General features: G+C 53.3%; 1 protein-coding gene across 2 annotated transcripts; it reads left to right on the plus strand.

The window, feature by feature from the left end:
* The first annotated feature begins 949 nt into the window (after positions 1–949).
* ISM2 (isthmin 2) lies at positions 950–22,522 on the plus strand. Of its 2 annotated transcripts, none has more exons than XM_040067370.1 (6): positions 950–1,578; positions 15,324–15,584; positions 16,066–16,438; positions 17,256–17,396; positions 17,903–17,980; positions 18,443–22,522. In XM_040067370.1, the coding sequence occupies exons 1-6, from the start codon at positions 1,438–1,440 to the stop codon at positions 18,958–18,960; spliced, it is 1,512 nt and encodes a 503-aa protein (XP_039923304.1). In that variant the 5' UTR covers positions 950–1,437; the 3' UTR covers positions 18,961–22,522. The 2 variants fall into 2 exon arrangements, with proteins under 2 accessions (XP_039923304.1, XP_039923305.2); XM_040067371.2 differs by having other exon boundaries at positions 17,909–17,980.
* Positions 22,523–23,709: the final 1,187 nt, after the last annotated feature.

Genomic DNA, 23,709 nt, shown 5'->3' on the forward strand with positions numbered 1-23,709 from the left:
TGCAAAACCTCCTTACAGCGTCCTTCCCTAAAAATTTTTTCATAGTCCTTTCCCTAATTTCCTTCATAGGCTCATGAACGCCTGTGGCAATCCTGGAAAAGATGTTCTCTACACCCCACGTAACCAGCCGCTCCATGTTTCCAACAGGCTTTGAGGGCTGGATAAGATGCTGCCGGCGCAGAAGAGAGCAGATCATGGAATAAAGACCCTTTTTTGAGTGGTAGAAGCTTTCTCCCGCAATTCGGGAACAGCCGGGGCTTTCACCCGGGAGCACAGAGCCGCGTTTCTGCCTGTCGCGGGCCGGCCCCGGGGCGGGGGCCCCGTCCCCTCCTCCCGCAGCGCGGCCCCAGCCCTGGCGCTCGGAGAAGGGAGAAGAGGGGCGGCTTTCGCCAGCTCTTTTCCCCGGGGGCGCGGCGGGAGGCTCTGAGCCCCCCGCCCGGCCGCGTCCCCGCTCCCGCCCCTCGGTCCCGGGCTCCTCCATCCTCCCCGCCTCGTGCGGCCGGGCCGGAGCCGCCGGGGCCCGCGGCCGCCCCGCCCCGCCCCGCCGGGAGGGCGCAGCGGCGGCGGGAAGCGCCCGGTGCCGCGGGGCTCGTGCGGGGCCGGCGCCGCCGAGGCGCGGAACAAAGAGCCCCGGGCCGGACCGGCCCCGCCGCGGGGGCAGCGCCCCGCGGGCACCGCCGGGCGGAGGGGGCGGCGGCCGCCCCGGCCATGCAGCTGCCGGGAGGGGAGGAGCGGAGCGGGCGGTGGCGCCCCGGAGGGGGCAGCGCCCGGAGGGAGAGGGGGGAGGTCTGGCGGTGCCGGCAGGCTCCGAGCGGGGCAGGGGCGCGGCGGGGCCGTGCCCGGGGCCGGGAGCCGCGGCGGTCGCCCGGGAGGGGCTGGAGCGCTCTCGACGCGAGCGGGAGCCTCTCCCCGCCGAGCGGCCTCCCGTCCGCCCTCCGGTGCCCGGCGGTGCCTGCAGAGCCGCGGCAGCACCGGGGAGTGACTCGGCGAGGGGAGGAGAAGAGGAGGAAAAGAAATCGGATTGCCGAAAGGATTAGGAAGTGGGGTGGGGAGCCGAAGTTCTCTCCCTCCCTCCCTCTCTCCCTCCCCGCACGCATTTGTGAAGCTTTTCAGAGTTACCCTTCAGCATCAGTACCGGCGGGCGACCCGGGGGAAGCCGCGACGGCGGAAGGTGCTCGGCAAACTGCAAGAGCGATCAGAGGGAGCGGAGTGGCCCGGGCCGGCAGACCCTGCCCCGGCCCCTGCCCGCGCCCGCGGGGCACCGCACTTCCCGGACCCGGTGGTTTATATATATATGTGTGTGTGTATATATATATATAAGATATATATATATATTATTTTTACGTGTTTACTGCTCCTCTCGGAGGACAGGATTTGGAGCATTAAGCGCGGGAGTGCTGCCAGACCGCCTGCCCTGGACGTGCGAGGTGGGGAGAGATGCCTCTGATTAGAGGGAAAGTCGTGCTTATCCTCGGATTCGTCTTCCTGACAACTTTCCTGGCTGCGGTGAGAGGGCTACCCGTGAGGGGGAAACAGCGCAGCAATACCCCGAAGGAGAGGAGCTCCAAGCTGGCGGAGGTAAGGGCGATCTTTGGGGAAATACGGAGAGCCGGGAGGGTGCTAGGGCGAGCTCTTCCTCAGCCTCTGCACCCCCTTTCGTGCCCAGGAAAGCTGAGGGTGGCAGCCGGCCACCTGGGCGGTCGCTGGGGCTCCCCTCGGAGGTAGCTGTGCATCTCGGACGGGAGCAGCATCCAACACGTGTCCCGCGGCCCGGCCGCCAGAGCTCCGGGGAGAGAAGCAGCAGCGGGGAGAAGCAGGGCCCCCCCTCTTCTCCTATCGGCTGTTCCTTTTCCTGGCCTGCGGGATTCTCGGGAAGCCTCAGGTCTTCGCACTGCGCAGAGGCTGAAGGAAAGGGGATGTTTTAGGCTTTCTGAGTTTTCGGGGCCGAGTGCCGTGACCCAGTGCCCGGGAAGATCCGTTGCCTCCGGCGGCCGACATCCCAGGTGGCAGAGAGGCGTCCGGCTGCAGTCAAATTAACAGCTGGTGCCCTGCCGGGAACGCCGAATCTCCTCTACCAGAAACCTAAGACAAGATAGATTTCAGCCACCATCTCTCCTCTCCTCCCCTCCCCGCCAAACGCCGCTGGGGCAGGTTCCGGGGCGGCCATGCTCCCTGGTGATCCCGGCAGCCCGTGCCGTGTCCCGCGGGACAGGCGGCCTCGGGAGCCCCCGCGCCGGGAGGAAGCGATGTCCCGGGGCTGCGCCTCCCGCTCCCGCTCCCCGGAGTGCCGGATCCTGCCCCGCGCTGCCTGTCGAGCGCGGATTGTGGAAGGGGAAACTTCAGCAGGCAGTGCGGGACTGGTCAAGCTGGGAACCGACTGGTGGGACCTGATAGGGATGACAGGAATGGAATGGGAAAGAAACTACCGGGAGAGCGGGTAGTAAGGAAGACTACTGGATAGTTAAAACAAGTTGTTTGCCATCTTGAAATTGTTCTCTGGAGGAAAAGTCATTCAGGCAGCAGAGCTGTGTTTAAAAAGTACTCTTTCAAAGAATGCTGCTGCTAAAAGGAGGTGAAAGGAATGATTGAGAAAAGTGATGATAGGAGGAGTTTGAGCAGGACAGGGTAAGAGCAGCTCAGTCCTCAATGGCGATACACAGCAGAATGGAAAGCAGCAGATTTGACCTCCAGTGCCAGTCAGACTGGGAGAGGACATGCAAAGTGATGGGAATATACCGTATTGTAAGTTTAATGCCAAAAGAGGGTCTAATCTGTGGAGGAGTCATGCTGGCAGCTCCTGTCGGATGCACTAAACTCCATTCCAGCATGGAGTCTAGGGCACAACTGTGAGGAGGGAATCTGCCGCATGGAATGCTTGGCCAAGGAGCAAGAGAAGGCACAGGCTGCATGCAGCCAAGTACCACTTGAGTGGAGTGTGGACGGAACAGATGCAAAGAGAATTGCTGGGGATGCTGTGCTGTCGTGCTGGTAATACCGCGTTGGTGCTGTACTTTGCTAGTGAAACTTCAACCGTGGACGAAGATGCTGCTTCAGTTGCCAGACAAATGTCAGGCAGTGACCTCAGGCTGCAGCTGCAGGAGTAGGGATTTACACTTCAAAGCCAGGAAGGTATTGCAGCCCTCTGGCAGGGACCAAGGATAGGGACTAGCTGTCTGTTAGAAGTTGTGCATGCCCTCACCACGGGACCCTGCAGCGCAGTCTCAGGCTCGTTTTTATCTGACATCTAAAATACGTGGGAGAGCATGTGAGCCGCTGTCAGTCGCGGTTTGTGAATGGCTGTGAATGGGGAGCGTTGTGCCGCCAGCCAAAGATCACACACGGCACTTACACAGCGCAGCCTCTGTCCCCGGGACCTTTGCTTCTTGCAGAAATACAAACACGCGAGAAGGGTGTAGGCAAAGCTTTGAGGGTGGAGGTTAGGAGCAAGGAGGAAGTGGAAGAATGGATTCCTCTGGCAGTCTGTTGGTGCACCCTGCATCCCTCAGAGTGCTGGGAGCACAGTTCTCGTGGCAGGGAGGAAGCAGTAGGTATTGGCACGTGTCTCCTAGCTGTGTTCTGGGATGAAATCCTCTGTTTCTGGTGTATGCAGGGGCAGTTAAGAGTAGTCATGCCCAGCTGTTTGAACTAAAGCAGAGAGCATAAGCAAGCAGCGTGGTGGTTAAAAAAAATCCAGAGTGATTTTGGGTCATACACACAGATGGTTCCTGTTGCAGCACTGATACGTCCTTGTCTCTATGGCAGCAGGGCAGCCACAGCTGGAGTATTGGTTACACTATGGGTAATGCCCTACAGATGTGGGTAGGATGAAGGGGGCTGTGAGGAGAAAAATAGAAATGACAGAGCAGAGCAGATAGACAATCAAAACCATTAAACAATTACATAACTTGGACTTATTTTAATAACTTTGTTTAAAGCAAACATTTCTCCTTGGTTTAGAACTGAATGGAAATTTTTGTAATCTGTGCTTCTACACTAAAATAGTTTAGGAAAATTAAAACAAAAAGTTTTTCAGTATTTTTTTTTTTTGAGATAGAGAGTCTTATTATTGTAGTAAGGATGGAGGGAACACATGCTTTATTTTTGGGTGTTAACCTTAGCTGATAAGCATATGTTTATGTCTTTAGACTTCATGTCTAAAAAGTAAAGCATGTGTTTATGTGTTTACACTTTATGTCTAAAGTCCTGTACTTCAGTCAGGATCCAGTACTTCCAGCCATTACCAAAGGAGCAAGCACATGCATTTACATTATCTCAGCAATGACACTGGTCAGCAGAGCTTTGCCTGAATTGTACTGCGCTCAGCATGAACAAAAGATGTCTATTTCTTCTGTCTATTTGACTAGAAGTTTAAAAGGCAGGATGAAAAAGTTGAAAGGCAGTTTTCTTTCCAAACTGTGGCTTGACTCTAACAAGAGAAGATACCTGCTAATTTTGAGGTTTGTTGGTGATGTTTGGGAAGGCAGGTGGGTTCAGAAACAGCAGACGGGTGTACAGCAGGGGTTTAAGAAGCGTGTTTTCAGGTTGGATGCATCGTACTTTGATGTGGGCAGAAATGTGGCAGGATGGAGCACTGACCATTAAGTGGCTCTTCAGATTTGGGTAACTTAATATTTTGAAAACTTGTGTCCCTTGTGCAGACAAGGTACAGCTCACCAGATCACTTAATGGTTTGTTTATTTATTTATGAAGTCAAGAGGTATAAATGAAAAATATGTTTAGATAAACTCACTGGATTTCAAAATATTGGCTCTGAACATTGTTAATAGATGTTTGGATTCTTTCCAGCTGATATCAGTCAGTTACGGTGCTGTTCTGGTAAACAGAAAACAGCCACAGTGCTGACATACTACAAAGGTAAACGTTAGGAGTGATTAAATCTGTGTGAACTAACACAAGAGTTTCGATAGTTGTGCACAGGAATAACCGTGCCGGCGGGAATGATGATGGGAGTGTTGGAGCATCCCGGCGCTGACAGGGTGAGGCAGAGCAAGCCAGCTGTGTTTTGCAGAGGGTCTGGACCACCCAGTCCAGCTCTGGTGGGCTTGGTGGGTGCTCTTTTGCAGGAGGGAATCGCTCTTGAGAGAGGAGCCCAAGAGCAATGTCAGCAACTCCCCAAAGCACCCAGGGTGTTACTGCAGGGCTGGGACAGGGGGCAGATCCGGGCTGGAACTTGCCGTTGGATTTCCCCTGGTCTGAGGCTGTGAGCAAAGCAAATCTGGCATCTGCGATAAGAGATAATGGAAGGCAACAAAAGAAAAATCAAGCATAGCACAGAGGCCGAGTTGGCTGCAAATCAGTGGGTTTGTGCAGCACCTGATATGACTGGCTCCTGGCCCCTGAGAAATGAGGAAGCAAGTAACGACACTACACATTATTTACTGGTTAAACCAGGCAGTGAGAAAAGCGTTGGGAAAATGCTTGTAAAACTGAAGGTCTACACCTGATAAGAATAATGTAAGAATTAAATGTATAGCAGTGATATGATGCCGGAGATACCAGTAGACAGAGAGTGAAGGAGCTCCAAGGTGACGGGGTGTGGCTGTACTGGATTAAAAAAGTGTTAAAGGGAAAGAAATATCAGCTGGGCTCGAGTGGAGTTCGACAGGAGGCTGCAAATCGGGGTAGCCCTGTAATTTGGGAGCCCTAATGTAGCCTAGACACATCGGTGTGGGGAGACCACTGCGGTGATGGGCTGCACAGGCACAGAGGTCTGCGGGAGCCTGCCTGCGCCTCCTCCCCAGCTCGTACTCCTCTAGGGCTCTGGCCAAGAGGGTATCTCCGTTTCCCCGGAGCCGTCTCGCCGTGCTGTGAGTCTCCCGCTTGCGTTCCCCACGTCTGCCCTGCGCCTTGCGGGGCTGCCGCCTCCTCGGGAGAGCCCAGCTGCGCTGCGAGCGGGCGGCTGGCTCCGTGCTGCGGCCCGCGCAGCCACATCCCCGCCGCCACTGCGGGCTGTGTCAGTAGCAGAGTCATTTTGCCCGGGGATGTGCTTTTTACCTTTTCATTTCTTCAGCAATTAAGCGTTCTTGTCCCTGGCTTTGTCCTTGGCGGAGGTCGGATTTGTGGGTACAAAACGTTCACTGAAGCATCCTTCCGCTCTGAAAGGGGCTCTTTGTGTGCAGGGAGGTACTTCGCCCTTTGTAGCAAATTCCCTTTTGAGAAGTGCCAAATTATCTTAGTCAACACAGTTGAAAACCCTCCCGCCCTGGGGCTGAGACAGCAGCAGAAACAAAGGAGAGCCGGGTGTAGGGAAGCTGCCCAACAAGGGGGCTTCTTCCATTTTCACTGCACAAATAGGTCTGCTGCGTTCCCATTGTTACAATCAAAGGGGTTCCTGTAAAAGGCACATGTAAGGGGAAGAGATTAGGCATAAATCGCCCCACAGGGTATCGCCCTGCACTCTGGGTTCCCAAAATTGTCCAACCCTTGCAGACCCTTTCCTCAAAGTCAGTCAAGCTGGGGGACTCGTCCTGCCTCCAGCCGTGGTCCTTCCCCGTGGGGCGATAGAGGGAGCGTGCTAGAGACCGATTCCCGCTTTCCTCTTGACGGTGTCTTAGGGGTAGGGAGTGCAAACTGGTCCACAGTAGCAGTAGTGTACTCTTCCTCTCAGAATAATCCTCAAAACAGGAAGCCTGATACGTCCCTTAGGGAAGCCTGGGGACAGTCTGAGCTGTAGACCGGCCAGCAAGGTGTACCTGTGCTGTCCTGCTCCTTCAAAGCAAATGTTAGCAGCCAGAGGCTCAGGTTTTGTATGGTACACTGGAGCAAGGAAGAGATTGCAGCATATTTCAGTGTTAAATTGTATTTGTTTCAGACAGAAGCTTGCAAAAGTGCAGTGTAAGGACTATTTTTTGTTTGTTTGATTGTTTTGGTAGAATGTTTTTGCAAGGAACCTTCATTGGGCAGCCTCATGCTTTTATGTGGCCAGTTGTAAAAGTCAGCCTGCATGGTGTTGCTTCCAAGCAGTTCAGTTTCTCCATGTTCCTTCTGTGCAGGGACTTGTCTGAGAAGCTGTTTGAGAGGTACTTTGAGTACTTATGAGATGTACTCACTACTTATGAGATGAATACACCAAAAATATGGTGACCTACCTGCCTCTGAGTCCTAGGTGGCCTTTGGCGTGAAGGGCACCAATGCCTTTTGAGGTTCAGGTTGGTTTAGTCTCCAGGGCAAGGATACAACTTCAAAGAGAACAAAATTGCTGCCTTCTGCTGTCCCTGGCACCAAAAGACAGGCACAAGGTAGAGACCTGGCTGCAGACCAGGCCAGGAAACATGCAGGGATGAGGTGGTGAGGCGTGGATTTATCTCGGATTAGGAGCTGGTGGTTGGTCTGGTCTTTCAGGGTCTTTTCTAGCACTCAGGACTTGGGCTGCAAGGCAGGTGTGGGTACTTGTCCCAGACCAAGAGAGCCACTACCATGCAAGGCTCAGTAGGAGGCTGGCACATGGCATGGGTACAGTGCCATCAGGTGAGCCGCCTTCCATGCCAGCCTTGGCAGCCCTGGCCTAGGGTGAGCAAGGCAGCCCCAGCTCTTTCCCAGCAGCTGAGCCCCAGGTACCTGCTGTCTGAGGAGGCACTGTTTGCTGCGTGGCCTGGAGGTGCTCTGGGAGGTGCCTCCTGCAAAATCGACATCTCTGTGCCTTCCTGGGATGTCTTCTCCTCCTTAACACTTGGCACTCCCTCCTGCTGTCCTCCCTGCCCTCCCCTTCACCTGCAGCCATTCCCACAGCAGCCAAAATCACAGGGAACTCCGGCTGCACTGTGCTGCACTGTGCACCTCCATCGAGACAAGGTGTTGAACAGATGTCCTCATGCATGCAGCTCCCAACACCTCCCCTCTGGAGACAGTGTGCTTTTATTGCATGCTAAGGCTGCTGGCTCCTTAAACTCAGAGCTGGCTGGGGAGGGGAGGTGAGCTTGACCCCAGGCTGGGGAGCTGCAGCCAAGCACTGGGGCAGGGGCTGCTGGCTCAGAGTCAGCCCGGCTTTGCCCCTTCAGGAGGACGAGATGCAGCATCCCTGCCTGGATCCCTTCCTGTGCAGGGCATGGAGGTACTCCAGGTCTGGCTCAGGTGCCCATTTTGTCTGTTGTTGAGGGGATCCCTGATGGATTTACATTTGTTTGGTTGGCTGCATTCCGTGCTGCACTGTTGTGTGGAGGGGCAGTCTGTGCACCCTTCGGGGGACAAGGGGAGCAGGTGTCCCCTGCGCTCCGTCCTGCCTGTGATTCCCATCCCCACCTCTTCTAGCCGGCAGGGGGAGGCTGGTGTTGGTCTCGTCCTGTCAGTTTCTACACCTGCTTTTCAATATTTGGGATTTTCTTCCTTTTGCAGTTTTGCCTGGGCTATGGGAGGCGGGGAAGCAGCAGCTGGAGCAGTGGAGAGTTACGGTGTGCAGACTAGCAAAAGCAGATCATTAGCTGAAACTAGTTAATGGTTACTGAAGCACATGGGGTTTAGAGCTGGAACAAGTGAGCAGCGACTCCCTCTGCTGCGTTGGGAGCTTGTGTGTATTACTGCTCAACTATCTTAACAGAAACCATGTGCCCTAGCAGGAGCATTTGCCAGAGAGCACCAGAGGATGTGGCGGTGTGCCTGGTCATCTCTCTGGGCGACCTCTGCACGCAGTCTCTGAGGGGGCCTTGCTCCCATACCCACGACTTAGCAGAGGCCCCAGGGTGTTCAAGTAGTGGGTGCCTTGCCACCTTGCTGTCCTTGCAGCAGGCACCGCCCGTCAGGAGCTGGCCCCCGGGGCCCGTGCGCTTGGGCAGAGGCTCTGGTGCGAGGACAGCCCCGCCTGCTGTGCTGGGATGCATCGGCCGTGCCGGGGATATGCTCCGGCTCCTCCGCTGCAAGGAGGTGTGGTGCATCTGTGTAGAAACAGACCGTTTTCCCCTTCAGGGCAGATGGGGAGAAGAAACTGAGCTGTGGTGAACCTCCTCGAAAGTCTTCTCCAAGCGCGACGTAGGAGACGCACCTGTATGCCTGGCCTTGCCACAGGATACCTGAGGAACACGTCATTTTCTTTGTCGGCAAAACGGGAGATTTTCAGACAAAGAAAATTGTCTCAGTGTTGAAGGAGAAGATGTTTATGGCAGGGAAACATCTGCCAGTGCAACAACCACGATCTCCATGAGGAGGGCAACGGTTTGGCATGGTGAGGTGAAAGGCCATGAGGCTGCTGCTTTTCCTCCTTGTGTCACAAGTGATCAGGGGAGCAGGATGCCATGGGCAATTTACTCATGAGCACACCCACAGGAGAGCGACTGTGGTGAGAGGAGCTGGGCTGTGCCAGCGGGAGGCATGGTGAGGAGCATTCTCTGTAGCCGGGACAACCTTCTCATTTTCGGTCTTGCACAGTCAGCCGTGCTGTGTCCTTGCTCGTCATGGTGCTATGTGCTGCTGCTTCTCTCTGCTGTGCTGTCTTCTGCTCCAGGGCTGACTCTGCCTCAGGGGCAACTGAGTCACCGACCTTGGAAAGAGTTTTGAGATTACAGTTGTTGCAACTGTGAGACATGAAAATAAATGTGAAACATGAGGAAGCCTTTGATGCTGCCTCCTGCGGCTCCCTACCCAAGAGAGTTGGAATGAAGCTAGTTAGAAAAGAAAGTGATACCATATGATCTAAAGTATTTTGATAACTGCATGAAAATTATAATCACGAGGGCGTAATAATTATCTGCACAGCCCACAGTTTGCTGCTGGCTCCTGCTGGTCTGTCAGAAACAGGATCTGCCCACGTAAGCGTGATAACCAAGTGCCTTGTCTGTTCCATGAGCACTTGTAGAACTCTCCTTAAACTTAAAGGGAGTCTTTATTAAAAGAAAAGAACAAACCAACAAAACAAACAAACAAACCAATACCCCCCCACAGCACCCGTGTAAGTTGAGCCTGGGGTGGACCGGATAGTACAGCATTTGGGAAGTCTCCGTTCTGCTCTTCACCTGTGCCACAGCCCCTTTCTGGGCAGGAGTGTAACACCGGGCACAAGAAAAGGGAGGCAACTGGAGGTGTTCACTTCTTTAAATTACCTCTGGCAGATCTTCCAGAGCTCACACGTCAAAATCCTGAGTGATAGCTCCTGCAACGCCGCCTGCCTGTAAGTCCAAATGTGCTGGATCTGATGGCTGGGATTGCGGCTCAGAAGGTCTTACAGACAGTAACAGGAACTGAGCGGCATGTTTGCTTTCCCTGTTATCTCCTAGGTACCCACCCAGCTCTTGACACCTCTGGAAGATGCTGTGCTCTGTCACGGCTCTGGGGAATCCCTTAAGTGGGTGATGAGCTGATGGGCGGCAGAGGTCACTTGCCTAATGCGCGTCCCATGGATTTTCCATGTGGCTGAAAAGCTGCCAGTAGACAGGTTATGTGCTGGTGGATGGGTTATGAGCCAGGAGGATCAAACTACAGCCCTCAGGAGGCCACGGTGGTTTCAGCTGGCTGGAAAAAATCCCTTTATTTGAGCAGTGCCTCATAGAGGAGAAAGCATGTACTATAGGAGGGAGGCATCGTGGCACACTGCATTTCTTCTTGGTAATTACCCTGCTCTTCACCCTTATTTTATTTTAAAGAGACAACAGTGTTACCTGTTAGTACTAGAAAAACCTCCCTTTCTCCCCATCCCACCAGCAAAAATCGTCATGAGACTTTCTACAAACTGCAGCCCCAGGGCTAACCCCAGACGCGCTGGGCTTCCTTCTAATGCATCCAACCAGCCTCCTCTACTTCCATAGCTTTAAAGTATGGCTTTATATTAAATCCTGCTTTGGAGTTGTTCCTGCCTAGTTTCAGTCCAGAGATATTTTTTTTAATGCTTTCTCCAGATCCTTGCAGCTCATTTACGTAAATATAAAAAGAAAAGTTCTATGGTTAAAAAAATAAAAAATTTGTACTTGACCAATTCATAAATGGGCAAGTTTGCAACAGACAAATTTTAAAATAATGTTGGAGAGAGCTTGGGGGAAAGAGAAGGAAGGTCTATTCAGGAAAAGATCAATAGTTCTTCTGGTGGTTTCTTGTTTCAATACAGCATGGTAAAACCGTTCAAAGGAAACCTAACACAAGCAGTAATGATTAAGCAACAAAAGCCCCCATTCCTTATAATTATAGCTCAGTGTGATACCAGCCTTTAGCAAATACGTCATTTTCTTCACTGCAGTGTTAACAAGCCCAAAGCACAGCCTGAATGTTGCCTCTGATCTGACTGCTGTGTGCACAGGTTTCTTTGGTTCAAGTTGAATGAGTTTATGTGCTCGATAATTGGCTTGGGATAGGTGTGGGTAGAAGCTGCATCCTCTGAGCTTGTCCTGTGCTGGTGACTTGCTTGCTCCACTGGCTGCTGATGCACAGTGCTTCGCTGCCAGGGGAGTTCTCTCAAATGTACTTGGATTGGTTTAACCCCATGATACGGGGCAGCTCTGCTCAGCAGTGTATGCAGTTACAAAGAGCACTGCTGTTTGGTGCTCTGGCAACTCGCAACACCTACAGAGATGCTGAGGAACGTGCTGGAGAGACAAGAACCTGTGGTTGTGTAAGTGGCAGTGTGGTGGTGTCCCTGGTTGTCAAAGTGCAGTACAGCACAGGATCTAGTCTGATGGTGTTTTCAGGTTTTAAACTGCTGTAGGTTCTGAAATGTTATGTCTCTAACAGTAAGAGCTGCAGCACATGAACACTGGTCATTTGCTTCCTTAACCCAAATTTAGTTCAAAACCTTACAGACATTTCTAAATTTTAAGAGCAGAGGAAATTACTAGAGCCTTGCATTTCTTCTCTAGTGCAGTTGCAGGGCTCATGTTGAGCCCAGTGATGTGGGTTTTGACAGTCTCCACAAGAGAAATTGTCACTTTTCTTGTTAATTGTTCCTGTGGTTAATTACCTATGGCACTAAAAGCACAATTCTTATTTCTCAGTTAAATCTGTTTGGTTTTGACTTGGGCACATTGCTTCCTATTATGTGTTTCTGTTCTGGATTATAGAGTCTCTGGTGCCTGATGGATTACTGCCTTAAAGAACTGGAAAACTGAGTCACTACTTTCCTTTTTCAGCATGACAAACAAATTTAATTGTACAAGTCTCTCACTGGAAATGTCTTTCCATCCCTTGAAATGTTTTTGTGGCTGTTCTCTTCATCATCTCCAGATTTTTGAGCAATTCTAATAGAGGTGTATGGACTAGAAATGGAAAAATGACAGCCTTTAGTCTCTAGAGCAATGATGTGTGGGCTTTTTCCCCCACCTTTTCCACACAGGTTTTTACCTGTGTTATGTATAAAACTGGCATGACACCGGGGTGCTAATGAGTTACTTCTGCTTCCAATCATCTCTTCTAAGCTTGTGCCTCAAAGGTGTTTCAGTGGTCAGTCCTACGTGTGGGACAGCCTGGACTATGTGGGAAGGGCTCCTGGGCTGGTAGGTAGGCAGGTGTGGTCCTGCCTGTAGCCTTCAGCCAAGACATGATCTTCGCAAATGGAAAGTCCATGCTCTTTCCTGAGTGCTGCCCCAGAGCTTCTCTCAGGTTCCTGCCCTGGGAACCCTTATTCCCAGACAGGTAGGATATGCCAAGAGTAAACAGGAGCAGCTGTGGCAATTCCTTGTTCAGCTTTTTCCTTTGCTTGGTGCTGGCTGGTGGCAGGAGAAGGCTGGAACTAGTCTGCAAGACACTGATGGCTTCCCAGCACTGCACTCTGCTTCCGTGGTGGTTGAAGGAGAAGGGAGCTGCTGATGACCAGCTCTCCAATGGTTTGCAGGCTTTCTCCTGTGCTCTATAGAGAGCAGTGTTCCCGCTGGACAAGCAAAGTGTTCCCTTCCCTTATCCCACTGCAGTGGCTTAGCTCCAGGCTTGATGGTTTTATCCAGCTGCTCCTCGGACAGTGCAGAGGAGAGAGGGTGGGTGTCACACAGCAGGAGTGCAAACCTCAAGGGCAGCTGCTTGTGTGGCTGTCAGGGGACCCTTGATGACATGGGAGGGACATCTGATGCAGGGACAGATTTTAACCCAGCAAAGCTTCAGAGCAACGCAGATGGCAACAGCAGGGAAGAGTTGGGTGGTGCGTTGTAGTGACCTCGGCTGAAGGGCTCTTGGCCATCCAGGGTGGCCACCCTTGTTGTGCTTATGTCTCCAGAGTATCTGGCAGCTGAGGGAGTTCTGTCTGCCCTGCAACACTCTTGCAGCCAGTTTCCCCTGGAGCAGTTTTACATTTTCCCTGTGGGAACAGTACTCTGAATTTCTTGAGCTTGTTTGGGCGTAAAATCTGAATAAGCACTGAGTGTAAATTTGGAGACTTTGAGTCTGTTCTTGGCTTGCTTGCTCTGGTGTCCTTGGGTGAGCTCAGATCTTGTTGCTAGAGGAGGCCTCACTTTCCATGTGTATTAAATTTGGATTGTGTGTGAAACGAGCTTGCCCAGCCCAATAAGCTCTTTGCAAATTAGGCAGGAATGCCAGCCTTGCAGGGCTGTTGTCAGTCTCTCGTGCAGGGGTTGTGTTGGGCATGTGCAGCAAACCCAGCACCAGCAAGCAGCGTCACGCAGCCAGCAGTGGGACATGGCTAGGTGTGCCTGCTCAGCCCTGCTTGCAGTTTTTGTTCCACCTGCGCTCCTTGCTCCTTGTCAGGGACTCCTGGGATGTGACAGGAGACCTAGCAAGGGCCTAAGGCACTGGGAAATAGGCTGAGACAGAGCCAGGCACCATTCCCACGCATTCTTCCCAAAACCATTGTGGTTTGCACGGGGAGAGAGGGAGCTGGGAGGGGAAGGTGTATGCAGGGGGGTCTTTCTGCTCAGGTTGGCTACCAGCAGTGCCACAGGAGTCCTCCAGGCCAGGGAGAGGGACAGGCCCCAAATGCTCTCTCCAGGCAGCACAGGTTCTGTCTTCTCTCTCCTCCGGGCCCATCTGGTGAAGTCCGTCACGGGCCCTTCCCTGCGTTCAGCCTGCTCTGGGCAGCAGCCAAGGGACCAGCAGCGTCCCTGCTGCTCTTTTCCCTCCCCCTGGGATGGAGGGATCGTGGGCTTTGATGTACAGGGACAGGGCTGGGGACGGGCTGTGTGCGCTCATGAGAGTCTGGCTAGGCTCCAGCTGCCTTTGAAGTGCTCCAGTGATCAGGATGAAAGGGAGGGGAGTCCTTCCCCAAACCATCTGGCTCTAATTGCAGGTAGAAATGCCTCTCTGCGTCCCCCCCCGCCCGGCGCCGTGGGGAGGGGGCACTCCACGCTCTTCGTTAATCCCACGGCTCTCGACCGGGCCGACGCGAAGGGTGAGAGCTTGGGAACAAAAGGGGGCTTCAGCCGGCAGCCAGAAATAGGCGGGCACTGGCGGAGATGCTGGGAGATCGGGCACCTCTGCTCTCAGCCTGGAGCCGCGGGGCCCTGCAGACCTTCCCAAGGACGCCCGTGCCTCGGGGGGCTTTGCCAGTTGTTCCCATCTCGGGTTTCTTGGGCACGCTGGAGCCTGCTGGCCCCTGGAGTCACGCTCTTTCGTGCCAGGGCGCTCCGAGTGCGGGACCAGCAACGTGGGAACGCGGTGCAAGCGCAGCGTGCGCCGGCCACCTCCCTGGCCCCTGGTGCTGCCTCTCGGGCAAGGTTCCCTGTCTGCTACCCCTGCTCCTCCTGGCACTGAGGGCAAGCCGTGTGCCCCTGCAGCGGCAGCAGCACTTAGAGCCATTGGCAGCGCTCGAGAGTGAGTTTTGTTGACTTGTTTGGCTGGGCGTCTTCCCTTTCCCAAGAGCTAAAGGTAGCTGGGTTATATTTGCCAGCAGTTTCTTCCTGTCTTTGTGGTAGCCTTTGGGCACCATCAGAAATTTCAATTAAACCTGTGTTGCTTGAAGTCGTCTGCCCTAATACCAGTACCACAGAACAATTTATTTGGGTGAGGTTTTCCCCTTTGTCATAAAGCCCTGGTTGTAAACTTTAAATACATAAAATTATTAAACATGACCTGTGGTAATTCTTGCTGTTAGCCCATTTCCAGGGACTGAGAAATAGCTGAAAAGGGAGAGTGAGAAGTGGAAAGCCAGGCAAGATGGGCAATGGGACAGCAGAGGGGTGCAGAGAGGGTGGTCATGGGGCTGGGAAGTACAAGTCTGAATTAACCTGTGGGTTCAGATGCAGCAGAACTGAGCGCTGGCACAGCACAGGGCACTTGGTATTAACTTGATTGATTAACATGTTAATTGCTATCCTGGTGCTGCGATAAGATGGGGTGGAGGAACTGTTTGGGGCAGAGACCAGACCCGTCTTTGCTGGGTGGTGGTTTGCTCCCTGCCCTGCGCCACCACCCTCAAGAGATGTTCTCTCTGGCCCTTCCCTCTCCAGGTCTCAGCATCATCCCACCCCCGTTCAGCAGGGGACGAGGAGCTGCCGCCGTCGGGCAAGGCGCGGGGGCTGCGGCGGAGCGGGCAGGCTGGCCCGCGGCGGCACAGGCGCAGAGGGGTGGCTCAGCAGGCTGCCAGGAGCCCAGCGCTGCCCCAGCCCGGAGGAGCTGGCCAGGAGGAGAGCCTGCCCTTCATGCTGGACCTGCAGAACTTGCCGGGGCTGGCCGATGTGGACCTGAGTGCCCAGAACCCCAACATCCAGGTGGGGAGTGGATCTGGGAAGGCCGCGGGGGATGGGGGTGAGCACTGTGGTGAAAGTGGTGCTCTCCAGCCTCATTTGGTTCCTTAAGAGAAAAGATTTCATGAGCAGGGTCTGTGTAGCTGCTGTAATCTGTTTTCTTGGTGACTCCCAGCTGCAGATAGCTGGCATGGAGAAGCTTCTTGACTGAGGAATTTGCTTGCAGCCTTTCCCCTCACCCCCCCAGCCCCTCCTCATAGAGCAGGAGTAGAAACCCTCCTAATGTGGGTGACCTCTCAGTTTCTGAGGGTGGCATTGGCCCGTGTGGATGACCACCAGCCACCCTGTGCTTCCCACTCTGTCCCTGCTCGGTCTCTCTGGATGAGTAGGAACCATTTGTGCACCTTATTTGGTCCTGCAGCCTCTGGCCTCTTGGGCTGGGAGCCAGTGCATGGTCCAAGGGCTGTGCCCCAGCTCACTGCTTTGCCTCATATCTGCCCACCAGGTGACCATTGAAGTGGTGGATGATCCTCAGGCTGAGATGGAGATGGACTTGTTGAAGGAGACGAGCAATGATTGGTCTCTGACATCGTCTGAGTGGTTGTCTCACAAGGACCTGTTTTGGCCCCTCTTCTGGGAATACACTGACCCTGCTGAGGGGGAGGAGGAGGAGGAAGAGGAAGAGGAGGAGGAAGAGGAGGAAGCGGATGATAACCTGGATGTAGGGGACAAGGAAGAAGAAGAGGATGATGAGGAGGAGGAAGATTACACAGCAGAGTATGAGGAGGAGGAGTCTGTGCTTAGCGGAGTAGGCGGTAACTGGGACCAGCGATGGCCCGGGCAGAAGAACTGGATCTTTAAGGAAAAATATAATTACGGTGAGTCCTCTTGGCATGTGCAGCTGCTCTGCAGACCAGTAATGTCCTCCCCTGTCCTGCCTGGCCTGCAGCCCTGCACCAGGAATCACAGCGCGCTGGTGCTCAGCTCCTACTTACAAAATAAGCAAGCATGCCGAAGGAGCAAGGCCAGCACACTCAGCTGGGGCTGCCAGCAGCCAGACATGCCGGTGTCCTGGTGGGAATTACCTCGCGTGTGATCACACTGGAGCATGGGCTCTAGCGAAGCACGCTCAGATGAGACGTGCAATGTAAATGTTTAATGACAAGTGCTGCTGCCATTGCCCCGGGTCCCTGTAGTGACATCAGTGCCAGAAGCCCTTTCCACAGACCTGGGTGCCCCTCAAGAGAGGAGGTGCAGAGAGCTAGGTGGCGGATTCTAGTGTACAGATGGGACAGGGCACCACACCAGCTCCCTCCTGCAGCTTCCTGGCCATGGCCCCAAAAACAGCCAGCCTTTGCTAATACTTGATGTTCAGCATCATGGTCCGTGTGCTAGGCCGTGTGGGGGTGGGCAGCTGTACCTGTTTGGGTTGGTATGACTGGGAGCAAAGCTGTGAGAATGAGAGCCTTTGCTCAGGGCTGCTCCTGCGGGGTTGGCAGTGAGGATGGGGCTGGCAGTGAGGATGGGGTTGGCCCTTGGCTTTGTGTGGCTGCACATCTCTGTGTGGCCCAGGCAGCACTGTCCCTGCTCAGGGATGGAGGTAGAGCTGAGGGAGGTCCCAGGTGCTGTTGTCTCCCCTCCTGCTAAAGCTTTGCTGAGGTCCATCGCTCTCTGCCTCTTCCCTGCCGTGCACAGACTACGAAGATGAGGAGGAGTGGAGCCCATGGTCCCCTTGCAGCATCACCTGTGGTAGTGGCAACCAGAAGAGGACGCGGTCCTGTGGCTATGCCTGCACAGCGACAGAGTCGAGGACCTGCGATCTGACACACTGCCCTGGTGAGCCCCTGCCCATATCAGTCCTTGGCCACTGTCTGACTTGGATGTGGGCTGGTTCCCCACTGCTGCAGGCTGAGCATTGCTCGTGCTTCAAGAATTAGTTATGTTTAATGTGATCAGGGCTAATGACCACGGGGCTTTGTTTCCACAAAGAAGCTATGATTGGGCTTCATGGCTCTCCAGGCAGTTGTGTGGGGCCCAGGGGCGGCAGAGTTGGCATCAAGTTTGGTGTGTGACTTCTTGCACCTCTCTCACATTGGGAGCTTGAAGTCCTCTCCTGAGGCATATTGTGATCCAGCTCTATCCACTGGGATTTATATAATTAACAGCCTCTGCTGGGCCAGCCTTGCTGCTGGCCCTTCCTTCCGAACACAGGGCCATGTTGCCAAACAAGTGGCAGGAGAGGGGCTGGAGATGGACGGTGTCTGGTGCATACACAGGGAAAAATCCACCATTCCTCCCGGTGTTCAACCAGACTCCTTGTTTTTTTTGTTTTCTGTCTCAAGGAGCAGAAGGAGAAATGGTCTTCCCCACAGAGGAGGCACCTTTCAAAAGCGACAACACCACAGAGCTGTTCAACACAGGTCAGCCTCTGCCTCTCTTTGCACTGAGGGTCTCAGTGACAGACCTTGGGAGGGTCGTGGCTGGCTGGCGGGGAGGGCTCAGCCGTGGGGTCCTGTGTCTGGTGTCCAGACCTAAGTCACCCAAACCACTGCCGTGTGCAGGTCGTGCTGGGAAACCCACAGCCCTGGTACAACACAGTCCTGCTTTAGGGTTCGGTGGCTGAGGCCAGCCTGCCCCATGCCATTCCCTGAGGGAATGTTGCCAGCCTGGCCCCAGCACAAACCCCCTTCCCTCTGTCACTGCCTTGGGGACGGAGCCTGGCTCCAGCTCTTCCCAAGAGCCTGGCTGCTCCTCGCCGGCAGTTGCAGGCTCCACTGGTGGTGTTGGCGTGGCTTCAGGCAAAGGGCAGCTGGGTTGAAGTGGGGTGAAGTGGGGTGCAGAGTGTGCGTGCCCTCACCCTTTTGGTGTAACCCTTCCCCCAGAGGTGGACAGCTGTGAGAAGTGGCTGAACTGCAAGAGCGACTTCCTCACCAAGTACCTGAGCAAGGTCCTGACGGACCTGCCCAGCTGCCCCTGCTCCTACCCGCTGGAGGCCGTCTACAGCGCCGTCAACCTGCGGGACGAGCAGCAGGGCAAGAGCTTCCGATGGCGGGATGCCAGCGGCCCCAAGGAGCGCCTGGACATCTACAAGCCGACGGCACGCTTCTGCCTGCGCTCCATGCTCTCCCTTGACAGCACCACCCTGGCTGCCCAGCACTGCTGCTATGACGAGCACACCCGCCTCATCACGCGCGGCAAGGGGGCTGGCGTCCCCAACCTCATCAGCACCGAGTTCTCTCCGGAGCTGCACTACAAGGTGGACATGCTGCCCTGGATCCTTTGCAAGGGTGACTGGAGCCGCTATCACGCCGTCCGGCCCCCCAACAACGGGCAGCGGTGCGCCGACAACCCCGCCGAGGAGGAGTACCTGTCCCAGCTGCAGGAGGCCAAGGAGTACTAGCCACAGCCGCCCTCAAAAGGTGCCACGACCGCCACTGGCTTGCACCCCTGCGCAGCCTGGCCAGCCCTGACCCTGCTCATGGGCTCCTCAGCGGCGCCAGGCAAAACGGGGAGGATGTGCCGTCTGTCTCATCCCCTCAGAGGGGTGTCTCGGCCCCCCTCCGATTTCTGAGGGTGCTGGAGGTTATTGTGGTGCAGTCCCTGCCATGCCACCCATGGCAGTCCTGCAGTCCAGGGCTCCTGGCCTGGCACGTGGGGAGCAGCAGGGGCTGGGAGGTATAAAGGGAACAAGGGGCTGCTCTTGTCTGCTTTTGTTCTCTATGACCTGTCAGCGCAGCCCGAATGCTGAGCACAGGGTGAAGCGGGCTCAGCTCCTGCTGGCTTCACACCACATCTGAGGAGCTGCCGCAGGCATGGCTGCCTGCTCTTGTCTGTACACCTGCCCTGGCACACGCTGGTTTATGTCTGAAACCGGGGGTAGAGAGTGCAGGGCGGTTCCAGCCATGCGTACAGAGCAGGGCCTCCCCCATGCTTGGGTTTGTGCATGCACAGTTGGGAGGGAGCAGGGAAAAGCTTATCAGGGTCCGTGGGTCTGGGGGAGGGGGTTGTGGAGCAGGAGGAGACCGGCTGCCTGGGCTTCCTTGGCAAGATTGCTTAGCCACCAGGGTTTTGGCTGCCAAAGCTACACATAGGTGGACCTCAGAGGAGGTCAGCATGGGGACACACCACCCGTGTGCGTTTCAGCCCCTCTGCCTTGGTGCTTGGGGGAACAGGGTGGTAGCATCTGTGCAAGTCACAGCACTAGCTCTCTAGCACACCTTGGCCCCTTGGCAGTCCCCAGAGGGTCTCAGGAGCACCTGTGACACAGCCCAAAAGAAAGTCCTGTGTTTCCCTCTCATGGCCCTGCCGGGGACAGGAGGCACCTTGGCCAGTGCTCGTGCTGTTGAGGAGCAAAAAGCACTGAGCCAAGCTAGGCCCCGCTGCATGCCGAGTCTGCCCATGTCCCCAGCTGCTCCATCCTGTGTCTGCCCAGGTCCCCACCTGGAGGCAGCCCAGATAAACCGAGCCATGGACCCCTCAGGCTCACTTCCAGGCCAGGCTCACAAGTATGGCTCCAGAGGAGGGAGATGCACACAGGCTAATAATGTCAATACCTGGTGTCCACAGATCAGGGATTGTGATGCTCAGTGTTGGCACTTTGATCTTGCCTGGGCTTCATTCGGCTTTTCACAGGTCCATGGCAGTGTCTCCCAGCATATTTTGGAAGCTTTTCTGCAGAGAAACTAGGCTGAGCACCTTTGTCCCTGGACATTCAGTTGCTGAGCTGGCAGAAAATTTATAGCTTTTATTTAACAAATCAGGGGAAATAAAAGTCAAGCACACATAAAGAAGAATGGAGTCATTTCTACGCAAGAGGTTTCATGCAAGGCTGCTAGCAACTCCCTGTACTTCTGCAGGACACTGCTGAACCAAAAAAATTGTTGCAGAAGTCCTTAGTTGACCATCCTGTGCTGTCTGTCCTTACAGGAGCTTTCTCCAGCCTCAGTGAATGTCCTTGGTCTGAAAGCTCTTAGGGGAGTCTTTCTGGGGGTGTCTGTATCTGTTGAGTGTATGTTGATCCATTTGCCTTGATTACTGATAGAATATTTCACCCTTGTTCATCCATACCTAAGACTTCATAGCTGGTAAAAACAAAAGTGTTAATGAAATTATAACTGAATTATTCTTACTCAACTATTATTGCACCCTTGTATCTCTAGTCTCTGGGTATGGGTTCTATCAAAATACAGGCAGACAGCATCCATTTCCACACAGACATGCAGTCTGAGATGACCAGTGTTCTGTAAATGGTGAGAAGGAAGAGAACCAAATAAGCGTGGATGGAGACCTAGACTTTGGAACATTTCCATGATCACTACGTGTTTTCTAGCTCCGATGGTCACTCACTCACTAGTTTCTGGCAAAGAGGTAGGTCATATGGAGGTGGTCAAGAGGGGGTGACAGTGATCTGGTGGCTTGATTCTGAGAGCCAGGGAGCCTCAGCAAGAGACATGGAAGCAAACAAATCGAACATCTGAAGCCATGGAAGGACGAGTTTGGTAACTGCAGTCATTCAGCAGAGCGTATTTCCACTCCCATACCATCTGCCATCATTAGCATCATCAAGTTCTCAGTGGAGTTTTTCTATCATCAGTGCAGACTTCTTTAAAGCAACCTCCTGTTGAACATGCCTGGTGCTCAGTATTAGACTCACACATGGAAGCAGGACTTCTACAAACACTCTTTCTTGAAGACTTGCAAAAGCTCAACCAATTTGTTTGTTAGACTGGCTGCTCTCTAAGGAAGTGCTCTTACAGTAAAAGTGTTACCCAGGATTTTTACCCTCCTCCTCCTCTTTACACTGGCTATGTCAACCAGTCTAACCCCCAGAAAAAAGACTTGTAATTTCTGTAATAACTGGAGTTCCAATCCATGAGCAAGTAAAAAAATTCTTGCCTTGATACTGTCCGGCTCCCCAATGCCCCCACAAAACCTAGCTGAGAGCCAAGTAACTGCTCGGCCTTGCTGCCTCTGTGGTTTGGACAATACAGGCACAAACTGGAGCATGAGAAACAAGCATTGTTGTTCCTCATACAAGCACCTTACACACCGTGGGGCTTTGCAGAACACTGTGAGAAAAGTAGACATTAGGCAAGTGTTTATTTTTATATCCCGTCAAAGATTCTGTCCAGCCCACTGCTATTTAAGTAATGAATCTCTAAACTTTCACTCCTTAAGTTTATTGGGTTTTTATATATATATAATATATATATAAAATGTCTTTTATTCCCTAAAAAATTCACAGAGAAGAATTCTTTAATCTGATGCTGCAATAAAGCACTTTATACATGTGTATGTCATGCTGATGTCATTCAGTTGTGACTGAAGCATGTGTTGCTATTTATTTTGGTTGAGAGGGATGATACTGTGTTTAATGATGTATGTCTTGGGTCCCCAGCCATAGCTGGGGCCCTGATGGCTTTGCTTCCTTCCCTTCACATTTGCATTTGAAGTTGTCTGGCTGCAAAAGTCACAGGGAAGGAAGGCTATCTGGAGCCCATGGGATATGTGAAGTTCTGCTTACAGGGAAGGAAGCTTCCCACAAGACCCTCAGGGCAAGTGGTGAGAAGCAAGTGCATTGCCTGTGCCCCAGCCCTGACCTTGGGTTTTATTCCATGGTCAGCCTGGCCGGAGCTGGGTACTGACTTATGGTCCAGCACACCACTTTAAGCAGGAGTATTAGGCATAGAAGCAGGGGGAAAAAACCCTATCATCATCATCATTTGGCAAACCACCTCCAGAGCCAACAGCTGATTATAGCAGGGGAATTTGCAAAGATTTCCAGGGATCACAACTTTTTGCTGCTGTTAATTTAGTGTGTAAATCATAAACACTTCCAAGCTCTTGCTGTTTCCAGCTGTTTCTCCTCCTTCTCTCTTGCTTCTTCTGCTTCGTGCCGGCTGCACATCTGTGAAGGACATGGGACTCTGTTTCACAGCTGCTTGCACCATTGCTGGCCAATGAGAAGCAGGTGACTCCTCTCAGTGAAGGATGCTAGGGGCTTCCTCCTGGCCTTCTGCAGCACCAAAGACAGGGTTACACGGAGCCCAAGCCAGAGGAGCAGGCTGAGCTCCACTCTGCTCAGAGAAAATCACTCTTTCCCTGGAGGGGCAGTCAGCAGTTACTGCTATGTATATAACATGCTTAATGTGCTTGTATCCTCTGCACAAGGTCCTTGCTGTGTTGGATGATGAACCCTGCTGTGAAACTCCTGGGATATAGAAATCCCACAGCCAGAGAATGGAAGCAGGAAGAATTCCTGCCCTAATTCTGCAGGTGCTGAAGACCTGGAGATGTCACCTGAAATCACAGAGTGAGTCTGTGGCAGTCTTAAGCTGCACTTTTGCCTGCTGCTTTGAACACAAAACTTCTTAACCAGTTGCTGTTGAGTTGTCTTTGTCTGCCAGCCTTGACTGGAGCTGAGCTGGACCAGTCCCCTGGCATCCAGTGTGCAGTGATGTTTGCATACAGAAGGAGCCATGCCCAGATTTTGCTGGGGCACAGGTAGGGTGAGTAAAGCCCATCTCTCCGGATGAACATGAGATTTTGTAGGAACATGTTTACAGAAACAGAGATCCCGTTACCTGTCTGGTTTTTTTCAGGGCTCCAGCTCCAAGAATCTGCTTCTTAGAAAGCACACAAAAAGCCCAGCTGGGCCCAGAAGGATCTCCTCTGGAAGGAGAAAACAGAATGATAATGCCAGGAGAGTTTAGCTGAAGCCTATGCAGCAGGCCTGAACTGCAATGCCTGGTATTAACCTAGGAAAGAGGAAGGTGTGGTTGTGGTCTGTGGAGCCTGAGTTAAAACTGTAGTTTTAGAGAGGAAATAAACTTTTCAGACACCCCTTTTCTGGCCTGTGAAGGGCCACACCCCACTGTGTGGCCATATTAGTCTTCTGTGCCGGTGGCAGACCTCTGGAACAGAAGACTAGGAAAAAACCAAACCCCAGCATACTGCAAGTTTTCAGCTGTAGTCCTGCTGACCTCACTTTTCCACTTAGTCAAGGTCATTTTTGATCCTAAATTTGTCTCCTAACCTTGTCTTTTACAGCACCAATGGTAATGTATTTTTTTTTTTTTTTTAAGTTATCTTCTATACTGAAATGTAGAGGATTCATTACAGCTTTGTTAGGCCTTCACTTATTTACTAA

Source organism: Hirundo rustica, chromosome 6 (genome assembly GCF_015227805.2).
Source record: "Hirundo rustica isolate bHirRus1 chromosome 6, bHirRus1.pri.v3, whole genome shotgun sequence".
Classification (NCBI taxonomy): Eukaryota; Metazoa; Chordata; class Aves; order Passeriformes; family Hirundinidae; genus Hirundo; species Hirundo rustica.